Genomic DNA, 13940 nt, shown 5'->3' with positions numbered 1-13940 from the left:
CCTAAAGACCCTCCCTGGAGGAATGAGATTTGGGGGTGTTGGTAAAATAAACTGAGAGAAGGTTGTGGAGGTGGAGACAGAGCGGCTGAAGCTCAGTGAGAAGGGACAGGGTGGAAACTGTTCATCCACATAACAAAGAAATATTTTAGGTAGATTGATAGATTTTCTGTCTCCACCTCAATACTCAGTGTCCCAGTTACTGTGAACGTTTTTCATTGAATCTACTTTCTACTGAAAAAATAGTCCCTATATAAACCTCTAAACTACGGCATTTGCATGGCTACATACTACTCACATTCAAGGACTATTTCAAGATTTAGGCAAAAACACTTATTCGCTCTCTTGCCAAGTGTTGGATAAAGATTATTGATGCACTCTCATGTCTGTACGGTAAGTATGAGCCAGTAAGCTTAGTTTAGTTTGGGTGAATACTTGATTCTGATTGGCTGCAGTAGTTCCAGTGAAACGGTCTGTTTACCAGGACTGGACCCAAATATTTGATTATTCAGGTATTCATTCATTGGGTAGTGATTCGGTTTTTAATTTTGGTATTCGGATATTCATTTTTCCAAATTTTCAGTGTGGCGAAGGTATATCCCGCCCTACTCTGCCTCTGATTGTCTAGTACTCTTTGCCTTCGTTGGTTGGATCGGTTAAGTTTAGAGCAAGAACATCAGCCAATCATAGACGGAGTAGTAAAAATAGAGGCAGAGTAGGGCGAGACATGCCTTCGCCATAGTAAGATTTGTTATTTCACCCCCACGACCGGCAACGAATGCCCAAATAATCACCGTTGATAAGTACTGAGTATCCAAAGCTAAAAAAAAAAAAGGTATTCGGGACAGCCCTACTGTTTACCATTCCAAATGAATGCACTTAATTAAATGAAAAAGAAAAATCTGAATCTCTTATTTCTGACTTATTGAACTATTTGATTTCGGTTGCATCGGTATGCATTTATACATGAAAATATAAATGAATAGTTGTCGGGCATTAACCCTACATAAAGACTAGAAAACAGGAGGAAACAGCAAAGCCTGGCTAGCTGATTCCCTGTTTTTCCAGTCTTTATGCTAAGCTAAGCTGATTGGCTGTAGCTTCAGATTTAACAGGCAGTTAGTGTCCATGAGAGTGGAATCGATCTTTTTCATATAACTATCAGCAAGAACGGCAGTAAGTGTATTGCACACAACGTCGAACTGCTTCTTGAAATTGTTATTCGGGTGAACTGAGCCTTTATCTGTGACTTCAGAGAGAAAAACAGCAGATTTCTTTCTTATAGGTGGGGTGGTCCTCTCTTCATAGTTTCCATTACTGGTCTATTGCCTTAAAATAGTGACAAAGAAACATTGCCAAAGAACATTCATGTCAGGCTTGGGCACGCAGAAGGCCACGCTCTCACACAAACACACACGAGGTCTCAGTGCACTCGTACACTCATCCAACAGCAAAGCTCTCATTTCTTGGCAGCGCACAGAGAAACCAAATGATATGTTTGGACTCAGCACACTGCAAGCAAATCCTTTTTTTAACATTTAAGAAATCAAATTGCATCACCCAAGTGATCTTTAGCAATGTTTGTCATCCTGTAATTGCACCCATCACAGTGACAGAAGTGACGTTAACTGGACCGTCTTACCTTTATATCCAAGCACAGCGACAGCGATGGTGAGGAGAGTGCACAACACATAGAGCAGAGCTATGGAGGTCTTCAGCGCCCATTCATTCTTACACTTTGTGCACTGGGTGCCCTCCTGGATCCCTGTGTAAAAAAAAAAAGACAGCATTATTCAGTACATTTTTCTGGAAGGTCTTAAAAGGACATGTGGGTAGAATTTAGTGTTAGCTTGGGGACTCTCCATGTCCAGGAGTCCCACATCTGGATAAACAGCCCTGGAGTCTACATTAAAGAGTCCAGCAGTTCCCTCAGGGCCCGGGTGGTAAAGGGGCAGGGGACACAAAAACAATCCCCCCCACTGATTTGTTTACTCTCAGCAACGTGCTTATTTTCCTGAACTCAGCCTTCACTCAGCAAACTTCCTCTTTTGCAGTCTCTCTCGCGTGTGCAAAGATTCAGACTTTGTGAGTTTTCCACAGCACTTGACGTCAATCACGTGGGATGTGCTTTTGTGCAACATTAAATGCTGCCTCTTTGGGAATCTGCACCTATCTTAGTTCTTGTCTTGCGGCTTCAGTTGACTTTGGACTCAAAGTAAAAAAGGCCATAGTTGGTCGGGACACTTGTGTAATATTTCTTTATGAGGATATCTTTCATGACAGATGAGTGGCAAGATCAACAGCACTGACGGGAACACAGCTGCATTTCATTTTCAATTCAGGATGTGTGTGTGGAACGTTTTTTTTTTTTTGGGGGGGGGGGGGGGGGGGGTCTGGTTTTCATGCACCTGGAATGAAACTCACTTCACATTCCCAATGTGAAAGAACAGCTCATATTCAACATGGCAGCACAAAGAGTGCATGACTACCACCGTTTGTATGCCAATCAATCACATGAGCGTTATTCATCAACCCTCTGAAAAGCCAGGATCATTTAGCGCCAAAGATTTCACCCCAAATCTAGTTTCGTACATGAGGTAATACTTCAATAAATTAAAGATGCAGCTCGTCAGGGTCTCGATGGGAGTTTAGATGCCAAAGTGAACAACTTGACTCGTTCTTATGAGTGTGAGGGGATTGCTAATGATTACCGAGTGTTAGACCAAAGTTAAACACCGAGTCCAGCTGGAAGGGAGGTCTCCGCAGCACCCGGCCAACCTTAGAGAACATGAGATTTACGGTAAAATGCGCAGGCAAGTCGTGAAAACAAGGTTTTCTAATGGAATCCTTTCATTTTTTTGATTCTTTGCCAACTCAAATGACCCCATCGCCAAAATACACACCTACTATATTTCATCTGTTATATATGCTGGTCGATAAGTGACAATAAGTCTTCAGTGGGTTTTGTCACTGGGAGTAAAACCTTTCAGATTATAATGTTAAATGTTAATGATATAGTGTAAAAATACTGATGATAGCAGCTTTAAAATGAGTATTAACAATTTTGACGCTTTGCCAACATAGATGACAACAGCACCTCTCAGTCCTTGAATGATGTGTAAATAAGTCTTAGAGCATAACCTCCTCACATAAACTAAATCAACTAGTTGTGACTTTTGTCGATTTCTTGCCAAAATCTTCACATCTGCAAAGCAAGAATAATGTGGGAACAAAGGTGGAGAAAAAAAGAAAAGAAAATGCGAGAAAAGCATGATGAGAATCAAGAAGACAAAAAAACTGCGACGTTGGGACAAAACTACCCTTGTGGTGTTTTTTTTTCCGCTTATATACAGTACATTGTACTGTATATATTACTGATGTCTAAACCATGATTTAGAAGTGTATATGATCACATGTATAAGATGTGATCTTTTAAAGCACAGCTCCAGCTGTTTGGAGCCAGTTGCTAAGCACAAAGCAGCTAACACAGCTGTGTATGAGGAGTTACCAAGGTCTTCCCTCTCCACCGGTTTAACTGTAAGCAGAGAAGTGCACTCGGGGAATACGGCCACAATAAATGATTGCATATCTGAATCATTCATAACTGCTGACATGTTTGAAGTGTCAGCTCATGCACGCTTCCACAATAAAGCAAGCATATCAGTTCATCAGTTCACAGTAATCAGAACGCTGCTGCCCAAAATTTACTGTTCCAACCCAAACAGGCTGACAGTGTTTACAAATCTGCTGCACTGAAATGATACCAAAACACTTTGTAAGGGTATAAACTATCACACAGACAAAAGGCTTTTCCTTTTCAGTGCACTTTGACTGATGATCTTCACATGATCGGCGGATAAGGGGAGAATTTTTGCATTGGCTATCAAATACGGAGGACACCTGGCATAACACAAAACACAAGGACCGACAACACAACAACAAGAGAGAGATTTCAGTTTCACAGCTCCTCTACGAGCACACGGACATCAGATGGAGCAGCTGTAATCCCTTTCCACCCCCGAATGTCGACACACGGTGGGCTGTATGAGGTTGCATCAGGAGGTCGTGACCTGCTTGCTGTTCATTTCCCAGTGGGTCACTTCCTGGATGAGCAGGACAAATAAGGAGAAGAGACAGATGCTGGGCTGCACTGCTGAGTGGAGCTTGAGGATAATATTGGTGTTTTCTATATTTGTGTTTCCTGTCTCTGTTTCATTGTTGCTTGTGATGTCTATATATACATGTATGTCATCAGCATATGTGAAGATATCAGGGTATTTTGCCATTCGATTTTTGTATTGACTGGCTTGTGTTGAATGAGGTAATATTAGTGACTACAAAAAGTTTCCAGTACTAGTAATTATAGCCCAAATGATACTAGATATTTTTAAATGTTTGATTGATATGTAGGAGTTTCCCAAACCTTTATAAATCTTTATATACAGTATCAGTCAGTAGTATTGTATTCTTTTTTCCAAATTCTTTATTGAATTTTTGCAGACAGGCAAAGAAAAGTAAAACAGTTGCATACTGTGTCATAGCGTCTGCTTTGATATTATTGTAATATTGACACAGATTTAATTTTTAAAGAATTGAATCAAAGATACATACCAACCAGGGCATTTTATGTTGAAAAGTTAAATTTATTTATGTTGCCCTTTATAGATGGAAAAGTTCCATCTTTTAGCATTAGTTTTGCAGAAAATCCAACTGCATATAGGGCTATGTTGATGAAAGAGTCCTTGAAATCGTGTGAACAAATACAGACTCCGCTGTTGTTGGCCTGCTTTCTCCTTAAAGAAAAGCAAAATAATTTTTCCCTCTCAACAAAAGCACTTTCAAGGCATTTCATTAGATTGCTGACAAACTGGTGGGTACTGAGAGTTTAAAAATACTGGAAGTTTTGTCCTGCTCTGGGCAACGGGAGGATGAACGCTGTACTTCTTGGACACGTTGTGTCTGGAGTGTATGGAGACAACCATATATATCTATAATCGTGGCACGATTCACGTCAACCTGAGCTGAGAGTACAAAAAACGGTTGGAAACGGAGCGTTCATGTCTTAAATCTGAGTTTTTTGCTCACAGGGATAACTTTTATATATGTTTACCTCACTATTTGAGGGTAAAGCATAACAGGTCTCCTTTAAATGTTTTCCTAACACGTGTTAATCAAACACAAAGAAGAGTATGAGACCAACTTTCAGTATTTTAAAGTTCTGGAAACTTTTTGGTCGGTACCAAGAAACAATTGACGTTCAACAACTGGCCTTAGTTATAATATCTGCCACATATCTACAGGGGGGGAAGACAGCTGTTTTGGGCTGAATTGGGTTGAAAAGTAACTGTTTAGGTTTCTTGTTTCAACAGCAGTTGGATGACTTCATTTCATTGTAAAGGAGGTCCTAATTACATGTTGAAAGGTAATCATTGAGATCCTGTTAAAATGGTTATATATAAATATAGACATCTATAAAGGACACTTTTCGACCATATTTAGCTCTGTTTTAACCTGGTGTTTTTTAACCTGCAAATTATCAAAACCCTGCTTACATGGGCTGTTGCTTTGTAAACTATGTCGTCACATTCGTGTCATCTTACTCACACTGTTTTTGTTAGAAGGAACTTCAAGCTGGATTTGACAATCTGCTATAAAAACAACTTAATCCAAGACATTATAGATTATATGGTGATACTATAGACAAAGAAAATCAAGGTTTGAATAAAAACAGAAAACCAAACATCAGCATTTAGTACCACAGAAACACTTGGGATACGGCATTTATCCAACTGGCTGTTTACGTGACGAATGAGCAGATGGATACGTCAAGACGAACGTCTTTAACACATTCTCAAATATCTATCACACTAACACGGCCCAGATGCACAAACCCTAACGGTTTTTAGCACATGAAGTTTGGCAACATGTGGAGTTATGTGATAACGTTTCTTATTTTTATTAAATATGCTAAATTAGGATGAAAGTTGAAGCAGACTGTGGAAAACACTAGTGAACACTGACCTCCTTGTTCACAGTTTAACATCAGAGGCTCAGTTTCCTTTAAGTTTGGCTGCTCGTCATTAAATCAGACTCCGATTCGTCATCTTTCCCCCTTCGCCTGCTCAGTCAGACAGTCGAAACTGACAGACCACAACCACAAAAACAACCATCGTCCAGGATGCTCAGACCACACTTTTACTGCTCATAGCAAAACAAAACTGATGCTCTAGAAAGACAAAGAGCCTTTCTAAAACAACAACAACACACCAGTGGGTTTTCTCATGTAAATGGATGCCCTTGTCATCGTGTGTTTTGGCTGGAAGTCACTCATTGTTCCTGCAAAACCTCTATGTTGAAATAATATCCAGGCAGTGTCCACCTTAGTGATAGAGTGTGCCTTTCACCAGCCTCATTTCCTGAAACAAAGGATTACCCAAACAGCATCTTTTTCATCTCAACGTGGCCATTCATCTGCCCCAGAAATGCCAAAATAATTTCCCCAGCAAAGTGCGGTCAATGCTTGGGCCCTGCTCATTAAAAGACAATGTTTATTTACTGTAAATATCAGAAGGGACGCTATAGTAACGGATGAGAACACAAAGCTGTTAGCTGAGGTCACAACTGTGATTTGGATCCCTGCTTCGCCTAACACACACACACACACACACACACACACACACACACACACACACACACACACACACACACACACACAACCCCTTTCCAGGAACCAGAGTGCAGACTACTCCAAGAGGGCAATCAGTGAATTATACCTGGCAACAAAGACAGAGAGTTCAAAACAAACTACAGTGGTGCAAGAAGTCCCCTGGGCCTCAATTTAAGTCAAAGTATATTAGAACAGGATAGTACTCTGTTATGAGCAAGTCCTGTATTTCAAAATACGTGTGAAGGAGACACAACTTTGTATCCTTAGTTTTCACTACCTCTGGGAAGTCAAAGAAAGAAAGAAAAAGAAAGTCATGAGTGGAAGGGAAAGTTTGAGAAAAAGAAGGATGAAAAGAGACAGAAAGAACAAACCATCCGAATTAAACACCAAAATACAGTATGTCCATGTCCTCCAGAGGGACACTTGCGTATATTCATTTTATGATATGACAACGCAGTGGTTACACTAGTTGGTTAAGTTAAAGGAAAGATCATGATTTAGGTTATAGAAACCCAGTTGCCATAATTAAGTGTTTGCATCGTAGATTTCTGCAAACTGCAGATAATGTCAAATCACAACCGCAAACCAACATTTTTTATGCCCCATAGTCGCAGTTTTAAACACGTGGTTAATGTTGTGATACAAACCAAAACTATTACCTAGGCTACAAAGCTAAATGTTTAGGGTTCAGATGTTTAGGTTAAAATAAGTGTGTCTGTTACGTAATTATGTTACACTTTCACATAGGACGGGATGCCAATGGGACGCACACTGAGGTCTCCAGGGTGAAAGTTTGTTGTGTGTTTGACCCAATCATCTACCCCGACCTCCTCATAAGCGGAGTTTGGGGCTTGTTATACTATGTCACCTGACGTCCAGATCACTTGCTCTGGCCAAAATCACCCCAATCGTAAAGTAATTTTAGCAAACCATCTCAACCTCCTCCATATGGGACTTTGTCGCTTTAAATAATGTCGATTAATTATTTCTTTGATCCATAGATCCATAATTACCAGGGCCACTAGAGGGCTTTGTTGCTCAAAAGTATACAAATGTTTTTGCTGTAATCAAAAGGCAGAAAAAATGACAAATAAACAAATGTATTGTTGAGGTTGAATGAATACTCTGTGACACATTATCCCTGGACGGATGTCGTCACAGGTTAGGATTTTATATTCAAACATCTTGTATCTCAACGTAACTGTTGTTGCTAGGTGATGAGTAAAAGTACAATTGTTTTCTCTCAGAAAACAGAAATACTTTTAAACCACTATTTGTTGTTTTAATTTTTCTAAGGTTGTCGCCACCTAGTGGTAGGATCCAAAGCATTCCCATCATCCCACAGATTCATTCAACAAAAACTTGTTTGCAAAACCTTTTGCCCCTAGAATAATTAAAATATACTTCAATCCCATACTAATGCTACACATACTGTAGCTTAAAGTGCCTCGACATTGCACTGAGGTTTAGTCCCTGAGTAAATGCATCTTCATTACATCACTAAGACAGAAAATGGCTGTTATCCACCTACAATATCTCCGTTGATTGTGAAATGATTCTCCTAAATGCAGAAACTGTGTGTAAACTGTTTGTTTCCGAATGTTTTCTTCAACAGCAGTCGTCTTTCATGCCATCTGTCCTTCATTACTCAAACAGAAATAAGTTTTACAAGATCTCAGATACACTGTAATCAAAGCCAACATTGTTTTACAGTCAGGAGGGAGATGATGGCTCAATGGATGAGTCATACCGTACAGCTTTTTCAATGGCATGGTGAGGTGGCCTGCACTGAATCATGTGCTGCAACGGTGGGTGTGTGTGTGTGTGCACGCGTACAAGTGTGTGCTAAAATGTCTTTAAAGGCACTGGAAGTAAACGTGTTGTGTTCAACTTTGTAGCCAAAGAGAGGGAGATAAAAGGAGATTTCCCAGCAAAGAAATTGATTTTTCGAAACTCTGGAACCACCACAGAGAAACGCAGTAATTAAGAATTACATCACTAACAGCTCTTGTAGTCGCACTTATGAAAGAGCAAGCTGAACATGATCCACAGCCAAGCGTAGGTCCTGACTTCATGATGACCTCGCCTTAAAAGTGACTGTTTAACAGCTCGGAGAATATACTCCGCCCTGTAGCATACCCACTGCTCTCCCCTCGAGGTCGTACCTGTCAATGACGCAATCAGAGGAAGTGCAGAATTAGGACCAAATGGGTTCTGAGTTCACAGGGATGGCTCGTAGGGCCCTGCAGGAAAGTGACACCTACCCTGCTCCATGTGTGGCCTGTTTCAGGCTCCGTCTTTTTTATTACATGTGATGGAAACCATACGCCTCCATCACATGAGACGGGCGGGCATGATGCTCGTGGCTATAAGTGAAAGGAGGAGGAGTGAAGACAGGCAGGACAAGGCCAATGCTCTGTTGCAAAAGAAAGAAAGAAAATGTGAGAAGAGGGAGAGTAGGGTAGAAAAATGACTGAAAGATCTGAGAGGTGGAGAAAAAGCAGTGACGGATGAACTGTAAAAGCCAGTAACCTCCACCACATCATCCAGTGAGCCAAGAACCTCTCAGGGACTGTGACATGGGCGTAAAAATGAGTAGGAGAGAAAATATCCTTGACGGAGCTTTGTATCATGTCCAACAAAAGGCATTGTCAAATTATGAGGCAACCAAGATTGCAGCATCCAGCAGCTCTCCCTGGCTCCAACTGTCTGCCTCCTCACTGTAGGGGGGCGAGGCAGAACTTGTTTTCTACGTAGAGATCAATTTTGTAAAATCGTCTTTGATCCAGTGACAGATTTACGGGGATCCATTAGACATATATCAAAAAGGAAAATGGTTGCGGGTTTTTGGTAACACATAGTTATATTTAGGCTTACTGAGCACAAAAACACTCCACTTAAAGTATGACTTTAAAAGAGGCAAAAAATCTCACTTATTGTACTGTGCAGGATGTCTGCACTGATGTTACTGAACGACATGAGTATGAATAGTGCAACTTGGTCAAATGTCTGACCTCATAAAGAGCAATGCAACACTTATTTTATGCCCCTGGAAAATAGATACAGGACATGCATTAAGCTGCATTCATTGATTTTTTTTTTGGGCCACTTTAGAGTAGCTGCAAAATGTCTGTATTATCACCTTGAAAAGTTGTTACGTTGAATGTGACAGGTGCTTATTTACACATCCAATAGACATTAGCATTCAATGGGGCCATGTGTAAAATGTAACTTTCACCAGTGTTGTAGTGGAAGGCATACGCAGGGAGATAAATAGATGGAAGTATACCAGCTAAAAAGCCACTGCATATAAGGGAGAGTATATCCATTTCCTCCTCACAGGGGTAAAAGCAAGAAATGATTAGTGAGCCTGAAAAGTTGTCCAGGATCAAATGTGCACGATGTACTGAATGAAGTATTACATGAACAAAAAAAGGCATGGTGCCTGAGAACTTTAACCCCTGCTCGTACACCCACCTCAACAACTACCACTAAACCACTGCTTTTCACCATTAACTTATAACTTAGCTGCTAAATACCCCACTGTGGTCACCAGCTAGCCTCTAAATTTGTCTGTCTGCTGTTTGGTGGTGGAGAGGAAGAGTGCAGTGGGTTTAACACAGCTGGAAACAAGGTTGACGAGAATAAAAAAAACAATGAGCTAAAAGACATTAAAACTCTCTATAGAGCTAACACTGTCATTTGATCCATCGACAATAAAACTATTGTTTAGTGCGGCTTTAACGTGGCAATAAGTTCAGGATTAATTATTACATAGAGATCATACTGTATAACTACAACAGATGCAGGTATTTTCTCTTGTCAGATCCTTTGGGAAACATGAAATACAAAGGGTTACTTGGTTTAGATTCTTTTCTTTGTTCATTTTCTTGAACAGAAAGCAAATAACTCAGCGAGCTTGGCCACACTTCCCCACTCCTCATCCTACCATGATGACATCTCAGTGACTGATAGTAAAGGTATAGAAATAAACACTTCCAAAATGGTTTTCAGATGAGCTGTGGTCAGACAGGCACGCAGGCCGCAGCATCCTCCCACCCTTCCACCCTGCAGCCCTGCCCCCCTCCCACGAGCGCAGGAGGCCCCCCGCTCGGCTCTGCACAGACTCAGCATTTGCTGCAGTTACACAAACAGGTCGTCTTTCCAAAAAACTACATCAACAATGGAGCAGGGAGCGGGATTGGACTTACTCAGCTCAGGGATTTGGGGCCCAACGGAGTGACTTGGGCTTTAGTTACAAAGCAAAGCACCCCAAAAACTGTGCAGCTCTCTTGTGTGTGTGTGGCCCACTGGTTAATGACCATCACATTAGCATCCAGGATTTGATAGCCTTCCTGCGTTAAACTTTGAAGGAAACACAACCCCATCAGCAAAAAAAAAAGTGAGTTCAAAGGGAGAATGCAGGAGAGCAGGACAAGAAAAACAAAAGTAACACTGTATCTAATGAAAAACAGGATTCAAAGGCGGTTTGTCTTCAGTCAGCTGCCATGCAACTGGAAAAAATGATGGCGAAGTGCAGCACTTGACAGTATAACCTGGATTTGAATCTTATTTCCTTCCAAACAACACTGCACCACATGAAAACCTGAGAAACCATAAATCTCTTTAAGTCAGCATTGTCAATATTAAAGTCGACTCTCAGTGTCAAGGATCTGGATCTGTCTACGTAACCTCATCTGACCAATGTCTAGATCTCCCGCTGGTTGCTTCAGGTGCCAGTCAAAATGGGAAAACCATTAAACAGACCCCCAGTGCTGACTGAGCATTGGCAAGTACTTCAAAGAAAATCAAACAGCTAAATGTCGCCAGTCGGAGAAACCCAGAAATAAAATAATATGACACTTTGCCTCTCATGAGCAGTTGTGATAATAAACCACCAAGTGATATTTCAGGCATTAAAATCTACCCCTGTCTTCTTTATGTCATGTAAACAGCATCCTGCTTGTGGTAAAAAAAGAAAGAAAAAGGTGGTGTATACTCTATACTTCTGTGTGAAAAAGACAGGAGATGGACGCTTCGGAGATCCAACCCCCATAGCTGAGAACAGAAAACTAATGCAAAATCACCTTAACATGCAGTACCGATAATGGCCATTTTCCAAGAATAGACTTTACTTAAATATGGACGTAGCATCAGTGACGTCACCCGTAGGCTTCTAAAGAGCCAAAATGAAGCTCAAAGTGAACTCCTGGTGACCATCCCCAGGAGGTGGAGCTTGATTGGAGCTGATGCGGGCCGAGTGAAGCCTACAGACCCCTGTGACTGTCACTCAAGGCTGCACGCCCTTAATCTTCATCATAATTTCTTGGGTCTTCTCTGACCTCTTCTTGTTCATGGTGGGTGAGTTATATATATTTAAAAAAAATTCACCTCCTGTATTGTCATGAACAGGGAAATAAGCTTGAGATCAAAACTGTTTCATGCACCAGGCTGTAAACATGTTTATTTCTGCTGTGAAGTTGGAATTTTAGCATGGGGTCTATGGGGATTGACTCACTTTTAGAGCCAGCTCTCAAGTGGCCATTCAAGGAACTGCAGTTTTTTGGCACATCTACGTTGGCTTCATTTTTGCCGCTTGGTTCCAAGATTGTAGTGAGATGACCAGCAAAAATATACAGTTGACACATTAATGCACATCTATGCGAATTTGAGATCTCAAAAGTAAATTCACTGTGTGTTTCTTAAACACCAGCAGAATGATCCTAATGTTTTGTGCCCAATTCTGAGGCTGATCTCATCTCCAGTCGTTCTGCTTTGACAGAACTTAGAAATTGTTCCTGAAACATCTAAAACCAAAGATATCCCACAGAGAAAGAAGCCAATTCTAGTTCATTTTTCACTTGTTGTAACTAAAACAGTGTCTGAAATGTAAACTACAATTCCTGTCCGGCTGCGGTGGGGCCAGATAAAACCAGGAAAGCTTTTAAAGAGCTGTGCAGATATTTGGGACACTTGACAGAGAGCCGGTTGTGGGAAAATCTCAATGGGGCCGTTCTTTTTACAGGTCGTGCCCACATCAGCCAAACTCATCACCACGTTGGCCACATCCGTCGCTGCCTCTGTAATATGAACAAGAGACAGGTCTACACCGTAGCACCTCGAATATCTTTATCCTACTGTGGACTGACAGTTTCTACCCGACCCACCAGTGGTTTCTGCTCTGGTGTCACTTGTGGGTAATGTCAGTATAACATTATGGTCATTGTGGAGAAAGCCGCTCTGTGATTTCAGGGCTGCTTGTAATAAGATCTATCATTCAACAGTAGCTTTGAGAGAACATGGACTAACTGTAAGACACGACTGCAGTGTTTGCTGTCAGGTGGGTTGATGGCCTTAAAGAGGCTTCAGATAAATTCAGTTACAGGTTAGGTGAAAATGTATGCAGATTAGGAAAATATGGCTATAAAATCTGATTTTCAAACTCTATTGTTGCATAAAGTATCAGTGAAGAAGTATCTAGAGAGTAGAGAAGGATATTCTGAAGAAAATATGCATTGCTAAGAAAGTGGAAACTTATTCAAACAAAAAAATGATGATCACTTGTTTGAATTGCTCGGCCCAATAATTCATATCCATGGATGAGAGCAGACCGCCTACTGAATGTGCAATTACAAAATTATACACTTTTCCTCCAAAGACAGCAAGACGAAATACAAAAACAGGAATAAAGACTGATGGGATGCCTTCTGAGGTGGGTAACAATGGAAATGTCTACTGTTATGTAGCATCATGGGTGTTGGGAGTTCCTTCTGGGTGGCCCGCCACATCTGCGGTCGGATGCGGGGGTGTGGTCTGTCGGTCTGAATGACAACACGCCAGACCAGGAAGGAGAGGAAGCTTTTCTGCCAAAATCTCTTCACTCACACACACACACACACACACACACACACTCAAGACATGAGGATGGCACGCTTTTCTACCTCAGAGCAGCCTGAAGTCCAGACGAAGCGTCAAGAGGAGCTGTCTGACATCTGGGTCGTGAATCACACCACTTACTGAAAGCAGTAATCAACACCCGACAATGGCTTTAAATTACTCTACACAACTGTTTGTTTAGGGTAATCTAGAAGACGTGCTGGGAAGGCAAGTTTATTTATATAGCACAATTCAACAAAGAGGTAATTCAAAGTGCAATGGGAAGGGAAACTCCTCTCTGAATGGAAGACTCTCTGTGCTGCACGGGGACCGATGAGATTAATTTATTACTCCAAACAACAAGATCTGATTACCAGAAACAATTAGTAATCAAACTGCC

At 41.2% G+C, this 13940-nt stretch overlaps 1 protein-coding gene across 1 annotated transcript in view; it reads right to left on the bottom strand.

The window, feature by feature from the left end:
- LOC310963612 (collectin-12-like) overlaps window positions 1–13940 on the bottom strand; it is a 36087-nt gene that overhangs the window by 8258 nt on the left and 13889 nt on the right. The window contains exon 3 of the mRNA XM_083936492.1: window positions 1640–1762. Within this exon, the coding sequence (XP_083792618.1) occupies window positions 1640–1762 (123 nt within the window). The remainder of the gene's footprint in view (window positions 1–1639; window positions 1763–13940) is intronic.

Source organism: Echiichthys vipera (genome assembly GCF_963691815.1).
Source record: "Echiichthys vipera genome assembly, chromosome: 21".
Taxonomy (NCBI): domain Eukaryota; kingdom Metazoa; phylum Chordata; class Actinopteri; order Perciformes; family Trachinidae; genus Echiichthys; species Echiichthys vipera.
Note: the sequence above shows the minus strand (reverse complement) of the source record. Positions and strands in the feature narration are given on the sequence as shown.